The sequence below is a fragment of the Poecilia reticulata genome, chromosome 12 (assembly GCF_904066995.2).
Source record: "Poecilia reticulata chromosome 12, P_reticulata-male-v2, whole genome shotgun sequence".
NCBI classification, from domain to species: domain Eukaryota; kingdom Metazoa; phylum Chordata; class Actinopteri; order Cyprinodontiformes; family Poeciliidae; genus Poecilia; species Poecilia reticulata.
This window is the reverse complement of record NC_088841.1, coordinates 25,539,637-25,562,568: the sequence shown is the minus strand read 5'-3', so window position 1 is coordinate 25,562,568 and position 22,932 is coordinate 25,539,637. Positions and strand designations below refer to the sequence as shown.

At 42.4% G+C, this 22,932-nt stretch overlaps 2 protein-coding genes and 1 pseudogene across 4 annotated transcripts in view; 1 reads left to right on the top strand and 2 right to left on the bottom strand.

Moving 5' to 3' along the window:
* Positions 1–858, bottom strand: part of LOC145554090 (cyclin-I-like) — a 7,676-nt pseudogene extending 6,818 nt beyond the window's left edge. Inside the window, exon 1 of the transcript XR_014090126.1 lies at positions 731–858. The product of XR_014090126.1 is annotated as a cyclin-I-like (transcript). The remainder of the gene's footprint in view (positions 1–730) is intronic.
* Positions 747–22,932, bottom strand: taf1c (TATA-box binding protein associated factor, RNA polymerase I subunit C). Of its 2 annotated transcripts, XR_014090124.1 has the most exons (17): positions 22,550–22,932; positions 21,700–21,811; positions 21,473–21,522; positions 20,714–20,812; positions 20,576–20,643; positions 19,534–19,769; positions 19,205–19,327; positions 19,019–19,136; positions 18,213–18,284; positions 17,993–18,134; positions 17,319–17,447; positions 17,071–17,245; positions 16,078–16,215; positions 15,722–16,004; positions 14,679–15,441; positions 13,632–13,861; positions 747–890 (listed from the first exon to the last, which is right to left on the bottom strand). XR_014090124.1 is itself a non-coding variant. In XM_008424568.3 (16 exons), the coding sequence occupies exons 1-16, from the start codon at positions 22,664–22,666 to the stop codon at positions 13,715–13,717; spliced, it is 2,772 nt and encodes a 923-aa protein (XP_008422790.2). In that variant the 5' UTR covers positions 22,667–22,932; the 3' UTR covers positions 13,504–13,714. The 2 variants fall into 2 exon arrangements, 1 of the variants encoding a protein (XP_008422790.2); XM_008424568.3 differs by lacking the exon at positions 747–890 and having other exon boundaries at positions 13,504–13,861.
* ccng2 (cyclin G2) lies at positions 4,098–12,010 on the top strand. Its single transcript, XM_008424569.3, has 8 exons — positions 4,098–4,283; positions 6,170–6,308; positions 6,384–6,521; positions 6,945–7,195; positions 8,058–8,136; positions 8,226–8,324; positions 8,769–8,968; positions 11,172–12,010. The coding sequence occupies exons 2-8, from the start codon at positions 6,204–6,206 to the stop codon at positions 11,290–11,292; spliced, it is 993 nt and encodes a 330-aa protein (XP_008422791.2). The 5' UTR covers positions 4,098–4,283; positions 6,170–6,203; the 3' UTR covers positions 11,293–12,010.

Sequence of the window (22,932 nt, the reverse complement as noted above, 5' to 3'; positions counted from 1 at the left end):
CAGTTTTATTATGAAGTATTTCTGCTCTTACTTGAGTAAAATCTCTGGATTTTCTTCCCACTGAATGAAAAACAAACATGTTTCAACCAAAAACTCACAAACACAGAAACACACCTGCAGTTTAGTTAAAGTTATTTAGTGAAAGAAACTGATATGGAAAAATTCATTTTGCCATTTTTTTTTTTTACTTAAAAGAATTATCATCATTTTGGTTCTTAAAATACTACTGAACTGTAATATTTTGCTCTGTCTGATGATGTATCAAATGACTGATAATTTAATCAGTTACTCAGTAAACTTTTTACCAAATATGTTTTTACTCTTACTTGAGTAATTTCTTGGACGATACTTTTTACTTTTACTTCAGTAAAAATATATTGAAGTACTGCGACTGTTACTTGAGTAGTTTTTGGGGACTCTGTTGTTAGAGCACCTGAAAAAAGAAAACCAACTTAAAAGTAACTTTTCAGCAAGAGATAGAAGTCAATAATTTCTCAGTATTGATGTTTGTTTCATTGGCAGATTATTTCACTAGTAATGTGGGAAAAATGTCTTGTTTTATGTGAATAGAAGTTTTTTTTAAATCAAATTTAAGGTGTTTTTAAATAAAACAAGCTCAGATTTCTTGCTGAAAATGTACTTATAAGTTGTTTTTGTGTCATTTCTGTAGATATTCTCTCTGGAAACGTGTTAACATGTATAGTTTCTGCAGTTTTTCGCCGGTCCCGACCTGGGAGGTTTGCTTCTTGGCCACGTAGCCCCTCCACGTCTGGGCTTCCCTAGAGGCGGCCTTCTCCAGGAGAAAAGACAGCCTCTGGCGTCCCCAGGGTTGGGCGAACTTCATCCTGGCCTTCCCGGGTCGAGCCGACCTCCCCACTGGATACAGCTACCTGCACACACACACACACATACTTGTATTTCCCAAAACGTGAGGACTTAGTTTTGCAAGTGACTAGGTGGTTACACGTGGGGACACAACTTTCTAAATGAGCTAGACTCTGTTTTAGGTTTTGATTTTTTTCTTTAGCCTTCCATCGTGTTATAATTTCATTCCCTCATCAAAACCAGACCTGGAGTGTTGCTTTGATTCTTTCACGTACGTTTGAAGAATCCTTCAATCTCCATGGCAACCATTCAGCTGTGCAAAACGCCTGGGTGGGCCTAGCCCCATCTTCTAAACTCAGTTCCTTCAGACTAGCCAGCAGCAATTAGCAAACACCTGCTGAGCTCATTATAGAAGCTGCTGCTCAGTGAAACGCTGGTATAAATGACTTAAGGGTAATAAAGCAGAGTTTCAGAGAGAGCAGGAGTTTCTTAAAGAGACAGAGGTCCAATTTAAGGCGTTGAATTAAGTTAATATCTTTAAGTCATATTTGTATATGTGGCATTTTAAAACATCAAGGTGACAGTTAGCTGATTTGCTATAATATTACTGCCCCATTCATTTTGGAAATCGTCAATCTGCTGATATTTACATGTGAAGCCAATCTTACTTGCCTCCATAAAGGTCTGAAATCAGCCACTGTCCCCATTTGCTCTTGATGATTTCAGACAAAAAAAAAGTCCAACATGGAACGCAGGTCAGGATCTTAAGATGGTGATCGGACAGAAAATTGTATCGGTGCACCTTTAATCAAACTGATTTGAAAACATAAGGCCGTGGTTTGCAACTCAAGTAACGACTGTTAACATGACATCAGACTGGTGATGTTATAATGGAAACATAAATGTATGACAATTTTTACCTAAATATCTAATAAAAGTCATAAATTAACCAGAAAAATTGGTAAATATTAATTACGAACGAGGCTGAAGGGCAAAATCTAAAATGTTAAATAGGAATTTCTGAGATTTTTATATTTTTCCTTTCAGAGGCTCAATGTAAGAAATCAGTTTTGAATATCCGACACATCGCTGTGCTAAAGATACATTCGTTTCAACATCTGACACCATCATAGTTGAACAAAATATGGTAATTGTAAAGTTATTCTCAAACTTTGCTGCATATAACCGCAAAGATACAGATCAATATTTTAATCAGTTTTACTGACATTCAGCTGCAAATGTTCATTATTACAAAACATCCAAAGCTCAGTCAGACTGAGTCCAGACCTAAATGAAAATTACTTTGACTAGGTCATCTAAGACTTGATCTAATCACCCTAATATTTTGGATGGATAATTGGTCAAAGGTTGGATTTTGTCAACAAAACTAATAATTCTAGTTGCTAATTTTAAACAAGCTTAGAAACAGCCAGCGCTTGCTGACAGGTTGGAAAACACCTGGACGGTCCGACAGAAATTAGGGAAATTTCCAGATCTCAACAGACAGGCGCATTTGAAAATGAAACGAACTACTTTCTGGAATGCAGCTAATTTCACAGCGAAGCTAGCAGCTTGATGGCTAACGTCACGGACAACAAAAGAAGATTTATTGTTAAATATATTCTAGAAACAAAACTCAGAGCTTTCCGTTGGGGTGAAATAAAGGCGATCGGTTGCTATGTGCAGTAATAAACACGAACACGACCACAGGGACATTTAAATGCCCGAGTCAGCGCCAGAAGTAGACGGAGCCCGGCGTCTTACCTCCCCTGCGAAGCGGAGAAAACCACAGTTGGGTTCATCCGGTCCTCTCGATCCAAGCAGGAAGAAGACGGGTGGAACGAGGACCGTGCTCCGTTTAGTCGTCCATTGTGAGTTTTGAGGGTAGAGGGTTGATATATAAATATATAAAAAAAGAACGGAATATAGACGGGATACGTCTACTTCCGAGGAGGGGACTGGGAGGAGAGAGAGGGAGCGGATGAACCCGCCCACCTACGGCCAGAGCTAACGCGAGAAACAATCGCACCTTCTGTTTGTAGTTCATTGTTATGTAACGATGCCACTGTAAATAAGGCGTTACATTGTACAAATACAGATTTACCTTCTGTTTCACACGCTCACAGCGCACACACATAAATATAGAGAGCAGATAAAAAGAGCAATATGTACATTTATGTACGCGGTTAGCATGGTGGAAAAGTACTTTTTATTGTTCCATAACATTGTGGAACAAAAACAGTCAAAAGTAAAATAATAATAAAAACAATGAAATCAACAAAAGAGTTCATTATTTCTTTATTAGTTTTTCATTTGTTAGTTTATTTATTTTTTTTATAGGAAACATGCCATTCACCCAAAACTTTAAAAAAAGATGTTGCATGTTTGCTGTATCAAAACCGACATTCGTTTCATATTCATTGGACTCAATCGCACAAATTATTCTCAGTTATAAAACAGGATTTCTTTCAAAATGCTTCCTATATTTAACTACCAGCTGATTAGTTCAGTAAAACCTCTAGATAGATGTGGGTCTATAATTATAAAGTATTGTTATACATAAACAAATACTTTGTGTTGTATTAACGTTTTTTTAAGTATTTCGGAATATTTGGTAGTAAATTGATAGACTTCTCAGAATTGCTGTAACACAAACATCTACAGATGTTCCTACCCACAGATATCAACTTCTACTTTATTATCTCATTGGAAATTAAATGGACTCAAAAACTCAATTTCTATCTGAGATTATTAAAGTATTCAAATTGAACTGAATTAAATGGGTGTGTTTCACTTTAATAGCTTGAAAGGCTCTTCTGACATTTTAAACATAAACTAATTACCTATTTTTACATAAGTCAGCTTTATCAGAGTCCGAAAGAAGTCAATAAGTGTCTCAGCTGATTACAGAAGTTGTTTTTGAGATTAATACCCAGTTTGGTTAATAACAGTTGTTAAAAAGCTGTCAAATACAACCACGTAATGTCCTGATTACGTCAGGAGCATTTATTTCCCTAGACCAATCAGAATGTAGAATTTTGGGCGGACTATTTGAAAACAACAAGTGGCCGGTTGCTGATTGGCTAATGGAAAGGTCAGTCACAGGGGGTGCGTCTAGCCGAAGAGCTGTTAGATTTCTGTCACTCTTAATAATCCTCAACAGATGATACACCTAGGGGAAACATATGGATATATTAGATCGAACTAAAGTGAAAAATCTTAGTAAAATGTTCGTTGCAACCGTCGATTTATGCGATTAGCCCTTAAAATGAGGCGGTTGCTAACGTCAACCAAGGCTGTGATTGGTTGTTGCGGTTTTGCTAGGACATGTGGGCGGGGCTTGTCTGAACATCAACAAAAGAGAGGAAAGAGAAAGGAGGAGTAGAAAAGAGGAGAGAAGGCTGGAAGGAATAAACGACAACAGACGACAGATATGTGGCTTTAACCAGAAATAACAGGTAGGAGAACTATTTAAAGTGTTTCCAGCTTTAACTCGTCTGACACCAAGTTGTTACGGGATAATATCGGTTTTAAACCACAGGAAGAATAGATGGCCAACAACCGTCTTTTAGCTACAGACATTTACCGATAATATAAATATATTAATGCTGTTCAAACGTTACCAAGCTGTAGTTATGCTGTTATCCTACAACCGAAAATAACTCCGGAGAGGCGACGAAGATGGTTTCCGATTCAGAGCCTCGGTAAAGGACTATCCGCAGCGTTTTACAAATCTGGAGCATTTATATCTATATTTTTTTACATCTTCGTTGTGTGGTAAATAATCAAACATAAACCCAGCTCAGTTTTATTTCTCTGTAAACCACATCCAGCCTCAGAGTTAACACTTTAATCTGCTTTAAATTGAAGTTATGTTCCTTAATTTAAATACAATTTATACCTGTGAAACCTTTGTTCTGCGCGTGAAATGCAAAAATAATAAATTAATTTTGAACACTAAATTCCTCTTAATATAATCTCTATTATTTTGCAGTTAAATACATTTAACACAGACCTGTGCAACATTAAATTATGATGCAATTTTTTTCTACTTTTTGTGGAAAATTAAATAATGAAGGTTTCCTGGACAACCACAGAACAACTTGATCTGTTATTAGTCAAGAATATAACTTAAAAGATCTAATTTTCCTGAATTTGAAGCCAGTAGATCTTAAATCTTTATGAAAAAGAGTGAAATTCTCCTTTTTACTTTGTATGTTTACGTGACCGAACCGGAAGCCAACTTCGGCGTCCTCCATCTGGAATCTTGACATACATTCTCCAGTTTCCAAATATTAAAGGATATTTTTCCCACATTTTCTGTCAGATTTCTGTTAAATGTTCCGATAATGAACTAAAATGTGTGAATGTGGCTGTTTAGAAGTGCGTGGATGTGGATATGTGTGTTAGAAGCGGTTCCCCTCCCCCGCTCCGACCACAGGATTTAAAAACGCAAACAAACGTTCGAGCTCAGTTCGACGGTAACGGTCCACTTTAACGACCCAAACCCGGCCGGTTCGGGTTTCTGGTTAAACTACAGGGGGAACGTCTGAAAAAATGCAGATTTCTGTTTGTGGGTCAAACTGAGAGGCGTCTACCGAGGGAAACCTGACACCGGAGCCCAGCTCCAGCTGGGGGAAGTGGGCCGGTTCGGGCTCCCTGCCGGGGCCAAGAGGCCGATCAGTGGCAGGGTTACATCACAGCACAGCCCCGGAACACAAACCGGGTTCTACCCGAACCTGAAGCCTACTAGGAGGTCAGAAATAGTTTACGATTGGAGATCTGAAAAGTGCGGAGTGCTTTTTTGTTTTTAGGAATCAGTTTTACATAATGAATGCAGGGGAAATCACAAATTATGGATCACAGCGTCATTGTATGGCGATATGGACTTACATTTTAAACAGCATATTCTCTGGTACTATTGTAAAATCAATTAAAGTGACAATAAAACCTAAGTATTACTATTTTTTTAGCTAATACGGCTGTGACTGTGTTACAGCAGTTATAGCCCCACAAATACAAATACTGTGTAGAAAAACATTCCTATTGTAGTACACTTTTTAAAACAACATCACACAGTGTGATTAGTACCAATAAACCGCAAACAGTAACAACATTAATCATATTTTCAAATTTATTAACACTTTTTAGAACAAAAAAAAAAATACAGATAGTTTTGACTTCTTTTAACATCACTATTTAGGATTTATCATGACCGATGAATTAAAATTGTCATGATAAACCAAACGATGAATGGGACTCTTTTAGCTTTTTACAGTAGCTACAGGGAAGCTACTATGCTAGGCTACGCTAAAGGTTAAATGACCTTCTCTTTTCCTTGCAGTGTCTGAACTGTGGTGGGAAAACGAACCGTGAACATGGATGCCGTGCGGCTGATGAAGGAGCTGAGGGTGAATTATGAGCAGGAGGCCAACTTTCTGCCCAGAGAGACGGGTCTGAACCTCATCGTTTCTGCCCAGCAGGTGAGAAACGCGTCCGTCCGGTAAAGTCCAGAGAAACTCTGCTGTGAGATGCTCTAAACTGTCTTTGCCCCCCAGAGCGGCGGCCAGATCACAGCCAGGAGCCGGGATGTGACCGTGGAGGATCTGTGGAGCCTGACCAGCTTCTTCGGCTACAGCACCCAGAGCTTCGTCCAGGCCGTCAGACTGCTGGACAGATTCCTGGCCATGATGAGGGTACGACCGACCGCCCAGTCCAGAAAATTACTGGGAAAATCTTAAACTGTGGATACAAGCATTAGCATGCTAACTCCTCTGGTCGTGTGTTTTCATATTAGCCACTTGAATTTCAGGGTGACGGCCATTTTTTAAATTTTATGTTTATGATTAGCATAGCAAAGTTTTTGGCTAGCTGTGCCCACCACTTGCAATAACTACGGCTGAGTTTAGTTCAGATTTTTCACTACAACCATGGCGGCCATTTTGAAAAGTGTCAAAAAAGGAAACACAAGATGATAATCTGTGAAATATTCTCAAATTTAGTACAAAAATTTGTTTTCCTTGACAACCATGGCGGCCATCTTGAATTAGTGGCTAATGGTGAAATCTGTGTAAAGTTCTTCCATCGACGTGTGAAAGATTTTTCTGAATGTTCTCCAGGTCCAGCCCAAACACCTGTCCTGCGTCAGCCTCAGCTGCCTCCACCTGGCGGCCAGAGTGACGGAGGCGGAGTGCGACCAGACGCCGGCCGACGAGCTCATCCGCATCGGCCAGTGCCGCTTCACCGTGTCCGACCTCAGCCGCATGGAGAAGATCGTCGCCGAGAAGCTGCGCTTCAAATCCAAAGCCGTGACCGCCTTAACCTTCCTGCAGCTGTACCACCAGATCACGCTCACGCACGCCACCTACAGGTGAGTCGCAGGCTGCAATCGCAACCGTTTCAGGCAACAGCTATTCTGCAGATTAATCCGTTATTCTGATGATTAACAAGCTATTCTGATGATTAATCGTTATTCTGACGATTAATCGATTATTCTAACGATTAATCAGTTATTCTGATGATTAATCGTTATTCTGTCAATTAATCAAATGGGAAAATGGTCGCATACTGCAGATTTTTCATTTAATCACTAAAGCGTTTTTCTGCAATATTTAGAAATGCGTTGAAACATGCAGATAAAGAAACAACTAAGTCAGAATCAGCTACAGCCTCCATAAAAGCCTCATCAGTGCCGGGTTCGGGTCAGAGCTGCTCCCTGTTTGAGGGTAAAGCAGGGCAGCCGGCGCCGATAAGGCCGGTCGTTCAGCCGTCTGCAGCCGCTTACGCAACGCGGCTGCTTCCAGTCTGCAGAGGTCGAACACAAAGTTCAGCTCCAGCCGGATTTACACCGTCAGCTTGTTGACCTGAGAAGAAGCATAAAAATGTCCAGATTTCTTCTGCAGTCGGTTTATTTCATGAATTTCGCCTCCAAAAGTCGGATCAGCTGTGAGGAACATCACCAGGTTTAGATCTGTTATGGTAACGAATGTTTCTGGAGTTATTATGATTAAATGACAGAACTGTTGCTCTGAGACCATTTTCTGGATAATATAATGGAAGAACACATTCAGGGAGACCAAACTTTAAATTCTAGTGAATATTTTAACCTGTAAAATGCTGAAGGCTCATTAGAACAACATCAGTTGTTTTCCTCATGTGGTTGAAGGTTTGAGCATCTTGAGATGCCAGATGTGCAGAAAGTCGTGACTCTGATGTGGTTTGGTTGTGAACAGGAAGGAGACGCTGAGTCTGGAGAAGCTGGAAGCTCAGCTGAAAGCCTGTCTGTGCCGGATCTCCTTCTCCGAAGCAAAGGTAGGACGAGCCGTCGGTCCCGCCGAGCCCCTGTGGGTCTGACCGCACCGAGGTTCTGATCCGGCCCGTCTGTCTGTCTGTCCCTGCAGCCGTCCGTCCTGGCCCTGGCTCTCCTCAGGCAGGAGATGAAGAGCATCCAGTCAGACGACATGCTGGAGATCGCCTTCCACATCCAGAGACACCTGAAGGTACGTCCAGGAAACCGGATCTGACCGGATCTGACCGGGTCGTTCCTCCTGATGTGTTCTTGTGTTTATATCAGAACATCCTGGGTTTATTATTCCTAATCGATCGTCTTGTAGTTCATCTGTTAGTGAAACTGGAGGATTTATTGTTGTCAGATCAGTCAGGAAACGTTACAGAACATGATGTGATGGTTTTCTGCAGCCGTAAATGATGTTTATGTGACGTTAAAGTGAAACTGGCTGGCGGCACACGGAGCCGCAGAGCTCGCTTTCCTGGAACACGGAGAAACTTTCTGTCTCTGGAATTCCCTGAATTCCGCCTGCAGGCTCTGAGCTGCAGGTCGGGTTTTAACCTGCCGACCCGAACAAAACGGCCCGTTTCCGTTCACAGCTCTTCAGGAAAGCCTCGGTTCTGACCGGCCGTTTCACCCGCTGTCTGGGTTTCAGATTCCCGACGCGGAGCTGCAGCGGTGGAGCGAGCGGGTGGCCCGCTGCCTGTCGGACTACGCCTCGCCCAAGTGCAGCAAGCCCAACCACCGGAAGCTGCAGTGGATCGTGTCCCGGCGGACCGCGCAGAACCTGCACAGCCACCGCAGCGTCCCGGAGCTGCCCACCATCCCAGAGGGCTGCTGGGACGAGAGCGAGAGGTGAGGGAGCCCAGGGATCACTGTGAACCGGTCCACCGCCGGCGCCGAGCTCCACCCGGACGGTGGGAACACCGTCAGCCTCATGAACGCTCGGCGCCGGCAGCAGCTGTGAGGGAGACGGTTTGGTGCGTAAATATCGAAGCTTGAATCGGTCCTACAAAAAAAATCCAACGTGTCGGAACCGAAAAAGCCCGGTTAGTCAGCCCGAAGTAAACTACGTTTATTTATTTCTCTCTGCTGGTTTTTAGTGTCGTTTCCCCCGTTTTTAACTTTTTGTTGAATATCTTTCCATGTCGTCGCTCGTTGTTTGAGAAGAATGACGTGAAAAAATAATAAATAAGAAAAATACCTCATTTATGAAATTAGGTGAAAAATCTTCACGCTTAAATGAAGGGAATATAAAGTTCAATGTTTACTAATAACCTCAATATAAATTATCATTTTTAAAGGTTAATCAGTTTTTGCACTTTAAAATTCTGTTTTATATTTTAACTTGCATTCCTGTTAAAAAGGAACTGATTTGTTTATTAACTGGCCTTTTCTCTTTTATACGTTTCTAGTTTTCTTGTTTTTAATGTGATTAATTGATGAATAATCGATTAATCGTCAGAATAATTGGTAGATTACTCGGATTATTAAAATAATAATGTGCCAACAGACCTGAAACAAACACACCCTGAAACTGGAATCAAAATAAAAGCTATGAGTTAAATGTTCCAGCGACGCGTTGCAACAGCAACTCGCCTCAGAAAGCTTCCCAGGTGTTTCACCTGAAAGGGAGGCGGCCACGCCCCCGGAGCGTCTCCACGGCAACGCCCCGTTTTCCATCAGCATTAGTCAGTAAAAGTCGTTCCCTCGCATCAAATCGCGTCATATTTACAGGAATGAAAATCTCTGAGGAAACAAAGTCGTGCAGCAACACTCGGCTTTCTGATGTGTCACAACGCGGCGCCGCATCTGGTCACGTCCTCAGACGGTTTTATTACCTCACAATCAGCAGGGGGGGTGGGGGGGGGGGGCGCTCACGGTTTATGTAACTCTGAGATAAGAGGAAGAAACCCGAAGGAGCTCAGAGTGTCGAAGTTTAACCAGCTGATCTGTTGTTTCTCCTGCAGATCCGGCTTCATGCTCAGCTTTTGTTTTAAATGAAAACACGTTGGTCCACATTCTGCTCCACTTCCTGGTTTTCAGAAAACCTGAAAATCTGGAGTTTTTATCGAAGCAGAGGAAGGATAAACCTGACCTTCCTTTAGATTGTTAGCAGAGAACTTCAATATTTAGTTTCAAATATAATTTGTGGTGAAAAACGAAGCAATTTAGGTTATATGTTGATCTCATGTTGCTAAATCCTGGCTATGATTTCAAAATAACTAAAGGGCTGAAACGATTAATCGTGATTAATCGTTCATTGAAATAATTGTCAACTAATTCACTAGTTGATTAATCGTTAACTGGATTATACGGACACAAAAATAAGCAATTTCACAGAACAACACACCAAAACTGTGCAAAGACATTTTGCATTTAATATAAAAAATGTAATTATGTTCTAACTCCTTCAGAAGCAGCTTCAACTTCACCTGGTTGAAATCATGTGTCAACAACAAAAAGATCTCGTTAATTAGCACCTTCTGCACCTAATTAATCTGTTAATCCAACAATAATCATTAACCAGCTCAACTGTTTTAATGTTAAGTCGAGCAGAAAAGGTTGAGCTTTCCACATGTTATTGGGATTTATTTATTTAAAAAAAAATGTTTTCATTTAACTGCTTCATCTTTTTTTATAAAATATTACAAAAACATAAAAAATACACAAAGTCCTAATTTTTAAAAAAAAAACATTTTATGGCCTAAAATGCAACAACACGCCCTTCCTTTAGTGAATCTTGATCATTTGTGACATCGGCAGCATAAAATATACAGTCTACTGATGTGTTATGTCTTGGATTAATAACTGAATTTGAACCAAATGAATTCTGGGTAGAAAATACCGACAGAAGATTTTTTTTGGCTAAATTTGTGCTTTGAGTGTGTTGTTCTTTCAGCAAATGGCTTTTTTCCCCCCAAACAGCCGATAAGTAAACTAGTTAACGATATTTAAATAAATGATTAATCGTTTCATCCCTAAATCAAATGTTGAGAGAAGTTAGGTTGTGGTTGTATTTGGAGGTGTTAAATTTTTCCCGCCTTCTCGTCCACAGTGAGGACTCTGGTGAAGACGTGATGAGCTCAGGAGACGAGTCTCTCTGCAGCTCCCTGGGCAGCGACGCCGAAGGCCCCTTCTTCCCGCTGCACCTGCGTCGTCAGTACCTCGCCGCCTGAAGGCTCCGCCCCCCCTCTCCCCGTCCCTGGCCTCCTCCTCTCCGTCCCCTTCACTTCCTGCCATCTTCGTTTAACGCTCTGCCGCCGGCGGAGCGGCGCACAAACCTCTGGCAGCTGCTAGCTTTAGCTTGTAGCGGCGTCACATTCCAGGATGCAACGACTTCCTGGTCAGTTCTGGAGAAACTCTGAGTCAGCAGAACAGGCTCCAACAAAGACTATTTGCCAAAACGTGTCGCGTTTGTCCCACAGAATGTCTGTCTTTCGTTTGACTGTTATTAACATGCGACTGTTTTTCTGGAGCGCAGGAGGTTGAAGCAGCAGATCGAGTCGTTTGTTTGTGTTTAATCCCAAATATCATCTGAAAACAGTAACTCCAGAGAAAGCTGCTGCTGCTACTTTTTCTTTCTGTTTCCAACTTTAATTTGCACAGTTTTTGTTTTGACATGTGTTAGAAGGTGGACGTGTGTTTAGCGTACATGTGGACGTGTGAACCTGCTATGACGTAGCTTAGCTCAGTTTGAAGGTGAGGATGTTGTTTCAGACTAAATAATGCAGAATGTGTCAAAAAAAGTGAAAAATGTTTATAGAAAAACCTGTAAAACTGTAAATGTGTACAAAAAAAATCTGTTAATAGTTCTGTAGATAGTGAGTTATTTATTCTGTTTTTGTCACATGTCCTGAAAAAGAAAAACGTTATAAAAAAAGGCGCTATTTTTAATCCACTGCCTGCTGTTTTTTATTTTTAGCTGAATAAGATCCTCCATGAGGAAAGGAGAGAATTCACACCAAAATAACTTTTTACAGATTAAACATTTTTAAAATGCCAGTTAAATTTTCTTAATTCTTCAGATTTTAAATCTGGAGGGGAAAAAAAAAATCTGTTTATTGCAGTTTGGGCAAAATATTTTTATTTTCTTATTTAAACGGAGCTGAATTATTTAATTAGCATATTTTAATGTATATTGAGTGGAAAAAAATAAAAAGCTTAGGGGTTAAATGAAAAAAATCATAATAAACATTTTTTTATTCATCAGATTATTTGATTAATCGATTTAATATTTGATTAATCGATCATTATGGCATTTATTGTAGCTCTAATTTGGTGTCACCAGTTTGATTTCAGCATTCAGAAACAAAATCATCAGAAAACTAAAAGTTTTTTAAATCAATGACCTGAAAGAGTCAATTATTTTATTCTGAAATAAATCTAGTTTCATCATTTTAAGATCCCAGTTTGTTTTGTTGCGGAACTTTTATCATCATTTTAAGGAGTTAATACAAAATTTAGCTCTTTTTGTGGCAAGTGTCTTCATTTTCTTGATAAAATAAGATTTTAATCGTTTTTGGAAAATGAGAAGCTAATATTTTAGCACCAGCTTTGATCATATTGTTGAATAATTGGCACCTTCTGCAAAGTCTTCATTTTACACATTATAAATACACAACGTAAGTCGTTCAGTTCTTTAATAAGAAAACAAATATTACTGCTAAAAACGCAACAATATAACATTCCTTGAGTGAATAATAAACCATTTGGATTTATAATGGCGAAAGGAGCTTAAAATGAGGATTATTTCCATCTTAAATGCAAAATATTTTTATTAGAATTTAGAATTTTGGCTTAGTTTCCGCTTTAGGTGTGTTGTTCTCTCAGCAAATACTCTGGTTAATGATTAATCAATGATTAAATTGGTTGATTGAACAGTTGATTAATCACGATTAATCGTTTCAGCTCTAGTTTGACGACCGATTAATGCTGCGTAACGTTTTCAAATCAAATCTCAACGCGGAGATGAAGACGCCGTCGAGTTCAATAATCTCAAAATAATAAGATCGTCGTTTGAAATTTATTTATTATTTTGAAAATAATAAAATAAAAAAATAAAAAGTTTTGTTTGAAAAATTGGTTTTACAGTAAAGATTATTTATTTATGTTGAGCTCAGGTTAGTTTATGAGCAGTCGACCAGAATTCATCACAGTGATGCATTTATGTTGCCATAGCAACCAGCCAGAACAACTAATTCTTTCACCAAAGTTGAGATTTAAACGTTTTCTGAAACGATCGACTCAGCAGCTTATCGTCCATCTGAGATTTAAAAGCTGTTTCTGTTCAGAAAAGTTTGATTTCAGGATCTGGAGAGACGAACTCGGAGTCTGGAGGCGGGATGGTTCTTCACGCTCAATTTTATTTTATTTTATTTTTTAGAAAACCAGCCAGGTTATAAAACGTCTTTCTGCTTCTCTGTGCAAATATTTTTTTGTTGTTGTTGTTTTGAATTAAAACGACATTTAAATCCACGTTTACAGTTTCTGTCACAAAACAACCACAGAGTCCTACCAGCCGGGCCGCTCCGTCTCCTCCGCCGGGTCACTTCCTGCTTCCTGTTCCACCAACAGAGTCACAACAGTCCAATCCTGGGATCAGAATCCCATCCGGGATTTCTTCTTCTTGGGCTGGGACGCCTGCAGCGCCCCCCGCTGGCTCTGCGACGCCCTGGAGGGCGTCAGAGACGGAAAGCTGGGCAGCTGAGAGGAAGAGGAGGGGGTGGGATGAAGAGGAGGATCATCCTGAGGAAACAAGAGACAGGAAGTGATGTCACAGTGTGGTCCAACCAGTAATTCTCCTGATTGGACAAAAACACGTCCCTGCAGGATTTCAGGTAATTTCTGGAAAACATCCGCTGTGCGCTACGCTAACCAGCTCAGATATAAACACGATCAATCAATCAATCAATCAATGACAGAAACAGACTGCTAGCTAGAAGCTAACACAAAGAAAAGTGAGACTTCTAGCTGCTTCCATCCACTGTGGTGGAAACTCATGAATGGGTTGATTTAGTCCTTTATTATTCTATCGATTAGTTGGACGATTAATCGATTAACTGAATAAAATAAATGATCATTTCTGGATTTCTTTCAGACAATATTAAAAATGCAAATCTTTAAAATAAACAAATAATTCATTTTTAAAACAAATGTGTTCCCCAAAATGCAGTAACAGCATTTCCTTAGTGAAAGCTTCATCATTTGTTGATTAGTTGATCATTTTGTTGGTTTTAACTTCATTCCTGCTTTAAGTTCGTTGTTCTTCCAGCAAAGCCTTTCAACTCCAGATAACGATTAATCAATTACTAAATTAGTTGAAGATTGTTTGAATAATTGATTAATCACGATTAATTGTTGTGGTGTGAAGATGCTTATAAAAGCAGTTTATGTTTATTTCAGATATTTAAATTTGGACGACATGAAGTAAAGATTGATTAATTATTGGTGATAATTAGATGCCAAACTGATCACATACATGGACGAACAGATGTTTTTGCCCAACGTGTGTAAAGTAACCCGCCCCTCTGGAACCTGGTGGTGGCAGCATCACCATTCCCACCTGTGTTTCCCAGATGGAGCTCAGTGATTGGTCGGCCAGATTCCTGCTCCTCTGATTGGCTGCTTGAGGCTCTGGAGTTCTGCAGGGCGGATCCAGACGGTCCGGCGGCGGCGGCGGCGAGTCGTCCTGATCCTCCAGGAAGTAGGCCAGGTGGCCCAGAGGCCTGCTCCGCTGGCTGTCGGACAGCGGGCCGCTGGTTCCCGAGGACCAGCCGGAGAAGTCGTCCAGGTCCGTCTGGTAGCTGACGGAGGAGGTGAAGCTGCCGCTGAGCTGCAGGTGGCGCCCCGACGCGCGCTGCGCCTCCTTCTCTCTCCTCCTCCTCCTCCGCAGGGCCTCCCTCTTCATGGCCCGGTTCGCGCCGCGCTCCTCCTGCCACCAGTCCAGCCACGCCTCCTGGCCGCCGCTCCACGCCGTCGTCAGCCGGGTGCTCAGCAGGTCGTGCCACGCCTCGGCGTCCACCGCCGGCGGCACCGGAACCGGCTCCAGGTCGCTGTGCAGCAGCGACCGCGTCCGCATGCAGCGCTGCAGGTCCTGCTGCAGCGCCCCCTGCAGGTGGCGTCCGGCGGCGTCCGGCTCCGGCACGCTGAGCAGACCATCGGTTCGGACCACGAGGCGCGGCGGAGCTTCGGGTTTCCCCTCCTGTCTCATCAGCTTCTGCAGCCAGCGCCTCCAGGTGTGACGCGTGGCGCTGCTCAGCGCCGAGCGAGCCGACCAATCCGCTCCGTTACCAACGGCGACTAACGCCGGGATCCGATCCGGAGGCCTGGCAGGAAAACAAACGCTGCTGGTTATCATGATGGTCTGAGATCAGGAACACATCCAAAGATCAATCAACTTTAAGTTCTAACGTTTAGCTGAAATGAACAAAACAACAAATAAAATGAATCAAAGTCTCTGAAAACCTTCAAAATAAGAAGTTAGTTGAGACCAAAACACCAAACTGGAAACTTTTTTCATCCAGTTTTCGGTATAAAGAGAAAAACGGCAAATCATGCAAAACAAAATGATTGAGTTTGTTTTCATTTTTCATTTATCGGGCGTACCGATCCGAACTCTGGTTCCTGTCGGGCGTTTCCGGGACAAACGTGCGAGCGTTGGGAGCCTGCGTTGGCATGACAACATCCTCGTCGCTGGACGTTTCCGCGGCTAGCACCGGGAAGCGAACTTCAGTGTCCGGCGTTCCGGTCTCTGGCGCTCCGGTCTCCGGCGTTCCGGGTTTTCCATCGTCCCGCTCCAGGACCTGGTAGAAGATGTCTCCCGCTGCCGTCAGCTGGAGGACAATCATGGTCGCCGTGGAGACGGACGTCCTCTGGAGACACGTCAGGCCTGGAAACGGGAAGTAAATCTGTTAAAGGTGGGCGACTCGGTGCTGGCGCCCTCTGCTGGAGGCGGCGCTGACCTGCAGCTGGGGAAGCCAGTCTGTGGGCGGCGGTCTGCTGCCGGTGGGGCAACTGGACCGGGAGCAGAGCCAGACTGTCTCTGGGTCTGAGCAGAGCCTGAGGAGAACCGTGGCTGCAGCACGCCTCCACGGCGCCACCTGGAGGAGGAGAAATGTAAAATGTTTGTTGCTGGTTCTAAACACGGTGAGCGACACACAGATCTGACATGTGGGACGATTTTAGCACAAAACTAAACAGTTTTTTGCAGAAACAGTCAGAAATAATTAAACAGGGAGGAAAAAATAAATAAACCAAAAAAACTATACAGAGATAAAGAAAATAACAAGAAAAAAACAAGGAAATTAAATTAAATAGAGGAAAGACAAACAGCAAGGACAAAAGAAAATAATTATTTAAAATTTACAAAAAATTAAAAGTAAAAAAAAAAAAACAGAAATTGAAGATCAAAGAAAAAAGATAGAAGACCAAAAGATTTTTTTATTTTTATAAAAACGTTAAAAAACATAAAATAAAAGAAAGAAAATACTGAAAATAAAAATTTAGAACAGTTAGCACAAATGAATTTACTCAACAAAAAACCTAACAGACAAAACAAAAAATATTTTTAATGAATAAATTAAACATAAAATAAAAAAAAATATGTTAAAGGAAAAACCTGCTGCAAGGACAAAACAATTGTATTCTTTAAAGATAATTAAGAAAACAACAATTTTTAAAAATATACTGAAAATACAGAAAAAATAAAGAAAACAAGAAAAAAGAAGAAAATACCCAACAGGGAGGACGAAGCAAAAGCAACTAAATGTTTCTGTAAAGTATCTGAAAATGAAGATCCTGAAAATAAATTAAAACTAAACAACCAGAATGAAAGAAAAAGATTTTAAAATTAAATGTATAATTTAGGAAATTGAAAATGAGCCTGGAAAACAGAGTTTCCAAAACCTTGAAAAAGCAGCAGGACCTTTGGCTGTTGCTGCCCCCTGCTGACTCACCAGAGTACTGCAGCAGCGTGATCTCCTGGGACGACTGCGACCCGAGCAGAACCTTCGTGGTTCCTGACGCGGAGCCTGGAGCCACTTGGCAGAAAAGGGGCGGAGCCTCCATCATGTGGTCCCACTTCAGCATGGGGACGCAGGGGAAGCGCTCGTCCATGACGTAGGCCGAGTGCTGCGCAGGGACAGACAGGAAGTCCAGATTCGTCTGGAGCGCCGAGGCGAAACGGAGGAACCGAGAGACTCACCTGCGTGGTGAGGAGGTGGTGAAAGGGGTGAACGTCTCCCAGGAATCTGACCAGCAGGAGGCGCTCTCCCCTCTGGCAGTCTGAGGTGCTGCTGATCCGGAACAGAGTGTGACGCGGGTGCGACTCCAGCTGGAGGAGAGAGAGCAGCGAATCACGCCCAGAGGAATGTGACCCAAACTGCGTCGATGTTCTGATAATTGATAATGCTGAGCATCACCGCCGTGATTCAGGTGAATAAGAAACATAATCGATAAGTCATTAAAAACCAGGCAGCAGCATCAACATCCAACCACTTCCTGTCGTCGTCGTCTTCTTCGTTTCTGCCAGTAGCAACGTCCGCTTGTTGATCATGTGACTCATCTTTTCCATTACCGTGTTAAAGTAATTTCAGTACAGCTGACAAACCCACTTCATCCTAAATCAAAATGTGTCATTTTCATCATCTCAATTTGAACAATTTTACGAACATTGGAAACGCAGAAAACGTCAAAATGTCCTTAAACACGAAGTCGGTTGAATTTCTGCCATTTCCTCTTTGTTGTGTTGATTTACGCCCCTGTACCGTCTCCATGGCGACAACACGGCCGATTGGTTTTACTTTTTTAAAATCGAAGTTGGGACGTTTAAACGAGAATCGGGAATCTTTTCGTGAATCCAGCGCTAACTTCCCCCACCTTCAGCCTGAAGTCAGTGAGCTCCACCCCCGTCCGGTCGGCGTACAGCATCACTCGCGGGTGGGCGGAGAATTCGCACCATCGCCACGACGACTTGGCGTTGAAGTACAGGTTGCTCTCCTCCGTTCGGACCTTCTGCATCCTGACGGGGGGGGGAAAGCAGGGGAGTCTGTGACTCTGTGGCGTTTGGACCAAACCCGCAGGTCGGCCCGTTCCTCACCCTCTGCCGACCGTCCACAGGCTCGCCGCTCCGCTCTCACTCGCCACCAGAACTTCGCCCAGAATGTGCGGACTGAGGAAACAAACAGAAGGAGGTCGGCTTCCGGGCCGGACGCTACGGCTGATAAACTTTCCATAAAAGCATCAATCATTATTGATTAGTGTTTTTATTTTAAATATCTGAAATGCTGCTGATGTGACCTTCAGTTCGCACCTTGGTGTTTTATTTTTTTTAAGCAGCTATGAGGCAAAGTGGGAAAACTGGAAACTGCTGCTGCGCAAGCTAGCAGGTTGTTGCTAGGCAACCAGAGTGAGTGAGTTGCCAGGCAACCAAAGAGTGAGTGGGTTTCTAGGTTAACTGAAAAGTGAGTGAGTTAGTTGATGCTTAGCTAGAAGTTCAGCAGCTAAACTCTTTCCTCTGCCTACGTCTCCCAGAATGCAGTGCGGTTCTGAATCAAACTTCAGTGAATATTCTACATATTGAATTTTCTGTCCGCCGTCTTTTCTACTGATACTGATCATGTGTCTATTGGTTCGTTCTCTGACCCTACCTGGTGCTGACCCTACCTGATGCTGACCCTATGTGATGCTGACCCTACCCTGGTGCTGACCCTACCTGGTGCTGACCCTACCTGGTGCTGACCCTACCTAATGCTGACCCTACCTAATGCTGACCCTACCAGGTGCTGACCCTACCTGATGCTGACCCTACCTGGTGCTGACCCTACCTAATGCTGACCCTACCTGGATTGACCCTACCTAATGCTGACCCTACCTGGTGCTGACCCTACCTGGTGCTGACCCTACCTGACGTTGATGCAGCTGGCAGCAGCTTCGGTGCCGACCACCTGCAGCAGGTGCGGCTCGTTCTGGTCCCCCATCCCCCAGACTCCACAGACGTGGTCGGAGCGCACGGCGACACAGCCTGCAGGGCGACAGGAAACCATCAGCTGATCCCAGGAGCATCGGGAATCCTTCCGGAAAGCGCCGTACTGTCGCCGAAGCACGAGCCGCAGCTGATCTGTCGGACCGGACCCTTCAGCTGGAAGCTGACCGGCTTCTGGCCGGTGTCCACGCAGGCGGAGCCGTCGCGCTCCAGCGCCACCCTGTGGAAGTCTGGGGTACTGCGTTAAGAACAATGCTTCTGGTTCCAGTTTGTTTGACCATCATTCCCTCTGGTTTTGGATTCTATGCAACTGATTTTTTTTTACCTTCCTTCTGGACACCTGTGATGTGTAACCATGGCAACAACGTGTCTTTTTTAACCATCTCAAAGCTCGAATAAGACCTGACCTTTGACCTAAAGGACCATAGCAGGATACTCAGGCGGTCCATCCCCGGGCCCCCGGGGTACAGCAGGCAGCCATCGCTCTGTGAGAACGGGACGAAGGCCAGGGCGCCCCCGGTGGCCGCCTCTGAGAACTGCATGCGGTCCCTCTGCTCGGTCAGCTCCTCGTACAGCAGCGAGCCCAGCAGGTCCGGAGGAACGTCGTGGACCACGTCCCACAGCAGGCTGGAGTACCGGTCCAGAGACCGGGACCGGTACGACATGGGACACCTGGAGGCCGAAACAAAACCACAGATCAGGATGAAATTTTCTAAAAAAATTAGAAAGTCTGGTTATTAATAGATTAATATTTTTATTGTGCCTGACTTTTTCTCCCCTAATAAAATAATTTTCTACTTTAACATTCTTTAATTGCAGTTGGGAGAAAATTTCATTATCAGTAAATGTGAGTTATTAGCCACGAAAGGTATAAAAATATCAGAACAGGTATCGGCCCAAATGTTCAAATCGGTTCATTCGTATAGGAAAGACATCAGATGGGTGGAAAATAAAATCCCAACATAAACCTAAAGCTTTAACACCAAATACATCATGAATATTTCTGATTCTTATTTTCCAAGTAGATTAAAATAATAACTTAATTTGAAATTTCCTATTTATGATCTTTTCCAAACTAAATAAATACAAATGTATAATTAAACTTATTTTAAACTTTAAGTATTTAGTTTAATTTTTTAATAGGCTGACTAAAGAGACCAGCCTCTGATTGGCTAAATCAGAGTCTTTAACCTCTGATTGGCTAAATCAGCACAAGCTCCGCCCCCTTTTTTACTCGGCAAGTTTTATAAGTTGGGATACACAATATATTGGCACTAACCAAATTGGAATTGATTATTTTTGAACAAAAATATCGGTAAGCAATGGATAAAGCAGTAATATACATTTTCAGATCGGTTCATTTCAGAACATTTACTTTTCACCGTGTCTAATTAGGTTTTTCTTCTAACAAATCAAAGTTCTTCTGTTTTTTCAGATTCTCTCTAGTTTTGTTTCGATCCAGTTGGTTTTCTGCTCACATGTTGAACTTCAGCTGGTCGACGAAGCTCTTCGTCCTCCACATGTTGACCGAACCCTGACGATATTTCTGCAGAACAGCAGCAGATTAATCTGAGGCTCTAATCTGAGGCGTCGGCAGCAGGTCGGGCCGGACTCACCGTCTTCCCCTTGGCTTTCTGGAAGTAGAAGTTTTCCCCCAGGATCTCGCTCATGCACCCGAAGGCGTCCGGGCCGTGATCCGTGAAGAAGTTCTGCATCTGGACGAAGGAGCATTTCTTTACTCTCTGATTCTTTTTTTTTTTTGGTTTATTTTAGAAATGAGCAGAGAAATTCTCCAGAAAACTGAAATTTTCCACTTAATCCACTCGGATCTTTAACTGAAGGCACCGATTCTACTGTCACATTCAAATACTTTCATTTTATGGATCGATCAAATTTTTGGTTTTTGAAAAATTCTTTCCAGTTCAACCTGAAGGCAGCCGGGGCGGCCATCTTGTTTGTCATCTTCTATTTATTTGGCCTTTTGGATTCAGGTCCGCTGCATGGCATTAGCACCAAGCTAAGATTTAAATAAAATCTAAATAATGTGCTGTAAGGAGGATAAAGAAGGAATTTTATGAAAACTCCAAATAACAAAAAAATTAAAGTGAGGAATGTTGGAAATCTTTGGAATAAGTTTTACAAATAAGTAAATATTTTATCTTTTAACACATCAGCATTAAATTATTATGAGCAGCAGGATATGTGTCTCTTCTCTGCTAATATTATGACGATGTTCTCATATTAACCAGACATCTTGTAGCCTGATCAACATGCAGGTTTCTGTCATTTAGACATAATCGCTCAGTGGTAGTTTAGATCATTATCAGCTGAAATTGGCTGCTAATATCTGATCGGTTTATTAAAATGTTCCTCACATGTGTTAAGACGTCCAGCGGGTCAGGAGGCGTCACGAGTTCCTGGAACGCTGCAGGAAAAACACAGAAGCATCAGGAAAACTGGGAAAAAGCAAAAAATATAAGTTTATTACGGCTCTACGCCTTAATTAGAGATCAATAAACATAAATGCTTCACGAAGAGATGATGGGAGATAAAACCAACGGAGCGCCGACTCGGGATGTTTTCTGGATCAGAACCGGCTCACCTTTCCTGGGGGACAGCAGGGGAACCGGAACCGGCTCCATCTGGCGCCAGAGCTCCCCTCCAACCTGCCGTTTGGACCTGAACGCCCAGCTGGAGACAGAGCCGGTGCCGCCCTGGAACCAGAGCCGCATCAGGTCATCATCAAACTCAACCTCCTCACCTCACAAAACACCTGGAGGAAAACTAATACAGCAAATCACCCAGAATGCACTGCGCCACAGGTGTAATGTGAGGTTGAAAAAATTGATTAATCTAGGAGGAAATCAATTAATCATGACTGATTATTGACAGCTACTTTACTAATCAATTAATCATTAACAGACTCAAAGAAAGACCATTAGCTTAAAACAACATATTCAGAGCAGTAATTAAACCAGAACATGTACAACATCTGTCTGATAGAAAACATCTGTCTGTGAAGAGGCTGAAGCCAAAACTAGCTTCACCCAGTTCAGATTCTCTGAAGAATTTCTAGTAAACAAATAATAAAATATTTATTTTCATATTTAAAGAAACGAATTTATTTATTTACAGTTGCAATATATTTCTAAGTTGTATTAAAAAATTACGAGGTTATATTAAAACGTCTATAGAATGTGGCATTTTTATACGATTAATCGTCAGAATAATCGATTACTACAATAAATGATTGTCGAATTTGTAATACGCAAGAACTATCGATTCGGTGTTTATTAAACCTAAAATACGTACTTTTAAATAGTCTTAATGCGCTTTCCGGACGTCAGTGAACGCAGCATCGTATTTAACTCAGATTTGTTTACATACTGAACATTATTCAGCTGAATTTTGTGAAACAAACTTCGACAGGTGAGCTCAGAAAACCCCCCCACCTGCGCCAAGACTCCGCCGTAGCAGCCCCATCCTCCAGCGCTGTGTCTCTGGACCCGGTTCGGCGGTTCGCAGCTGTAAAACGAGGGGAAAAGTTGCTGAGGAAACTGGAAGTCCATTATCGCTGTCCTGGGTTATCTGCGTCCCTGTCCATGTGCCTGAGTGCCGGAACAAGTCCAGACACGTTGAACTGTCCCGACAGCAGCTGGCTTCGATGAGACGTCAGTTTATCCTAAACTAGGATGTGGAAAAAACTACAGAGTGGTAAAAAGAGACATAAATGAAGTTAAATAATCAGAAACTTTCACTGCGAGTCGCTAAACAACACGTGTTGTTGCTCCGGTAGGTTGAGCGGAAGTCAAGAGAAGACAACAGCAACCACTTC

Bases quoted from the DNA above. Each gene is read 5' to 3' on its own strand.
- taf1c (XM_008424568.3), bottom strand. From the start codon at position 22,666: ATGGACTTCCAGTTTCCTCAGCAACTTTTCCCCTCGTTTTACAGCTGC. The intron at 21,523-21,699 runs GTGAGCCGGTTC...TTTTTCCTGCAG, and splicing joins CCTGCTGTCCCCCAGGAAAG to CGTTCCAGGAACTCGTGACG. The intron at 16,005-16,077 runs GTCAGCGCCGCC...TCCCGTTTCCAG, and splicing joins ACTGGCTTCCCCAGCTGCAG to GCCTGACGTGTCTCCAGAGG.
- ccng2 (XM_008424569.3), top strand. From the start codon at position 6,204: ATGGATGCCGTGCGGCTGATGAAGGAGCTGAGGGTGAATTATGAGCAG. The intron at 6,309-6,383 runs GTGAGAAACGCG...TTTGCCCCCCAG, and splicing joins TCATCGTTTCTGCCCAGCAG to AGCGGCGGCCAGATCACAGC. The intron at 8,137-8,225 runs GTAGGACGAGCC...CTGTCCCTGCAG, and splicing joins TCTCCTTCTCCGAAGCAAAG to CCGTCCGTCCTGGCCCTGGC.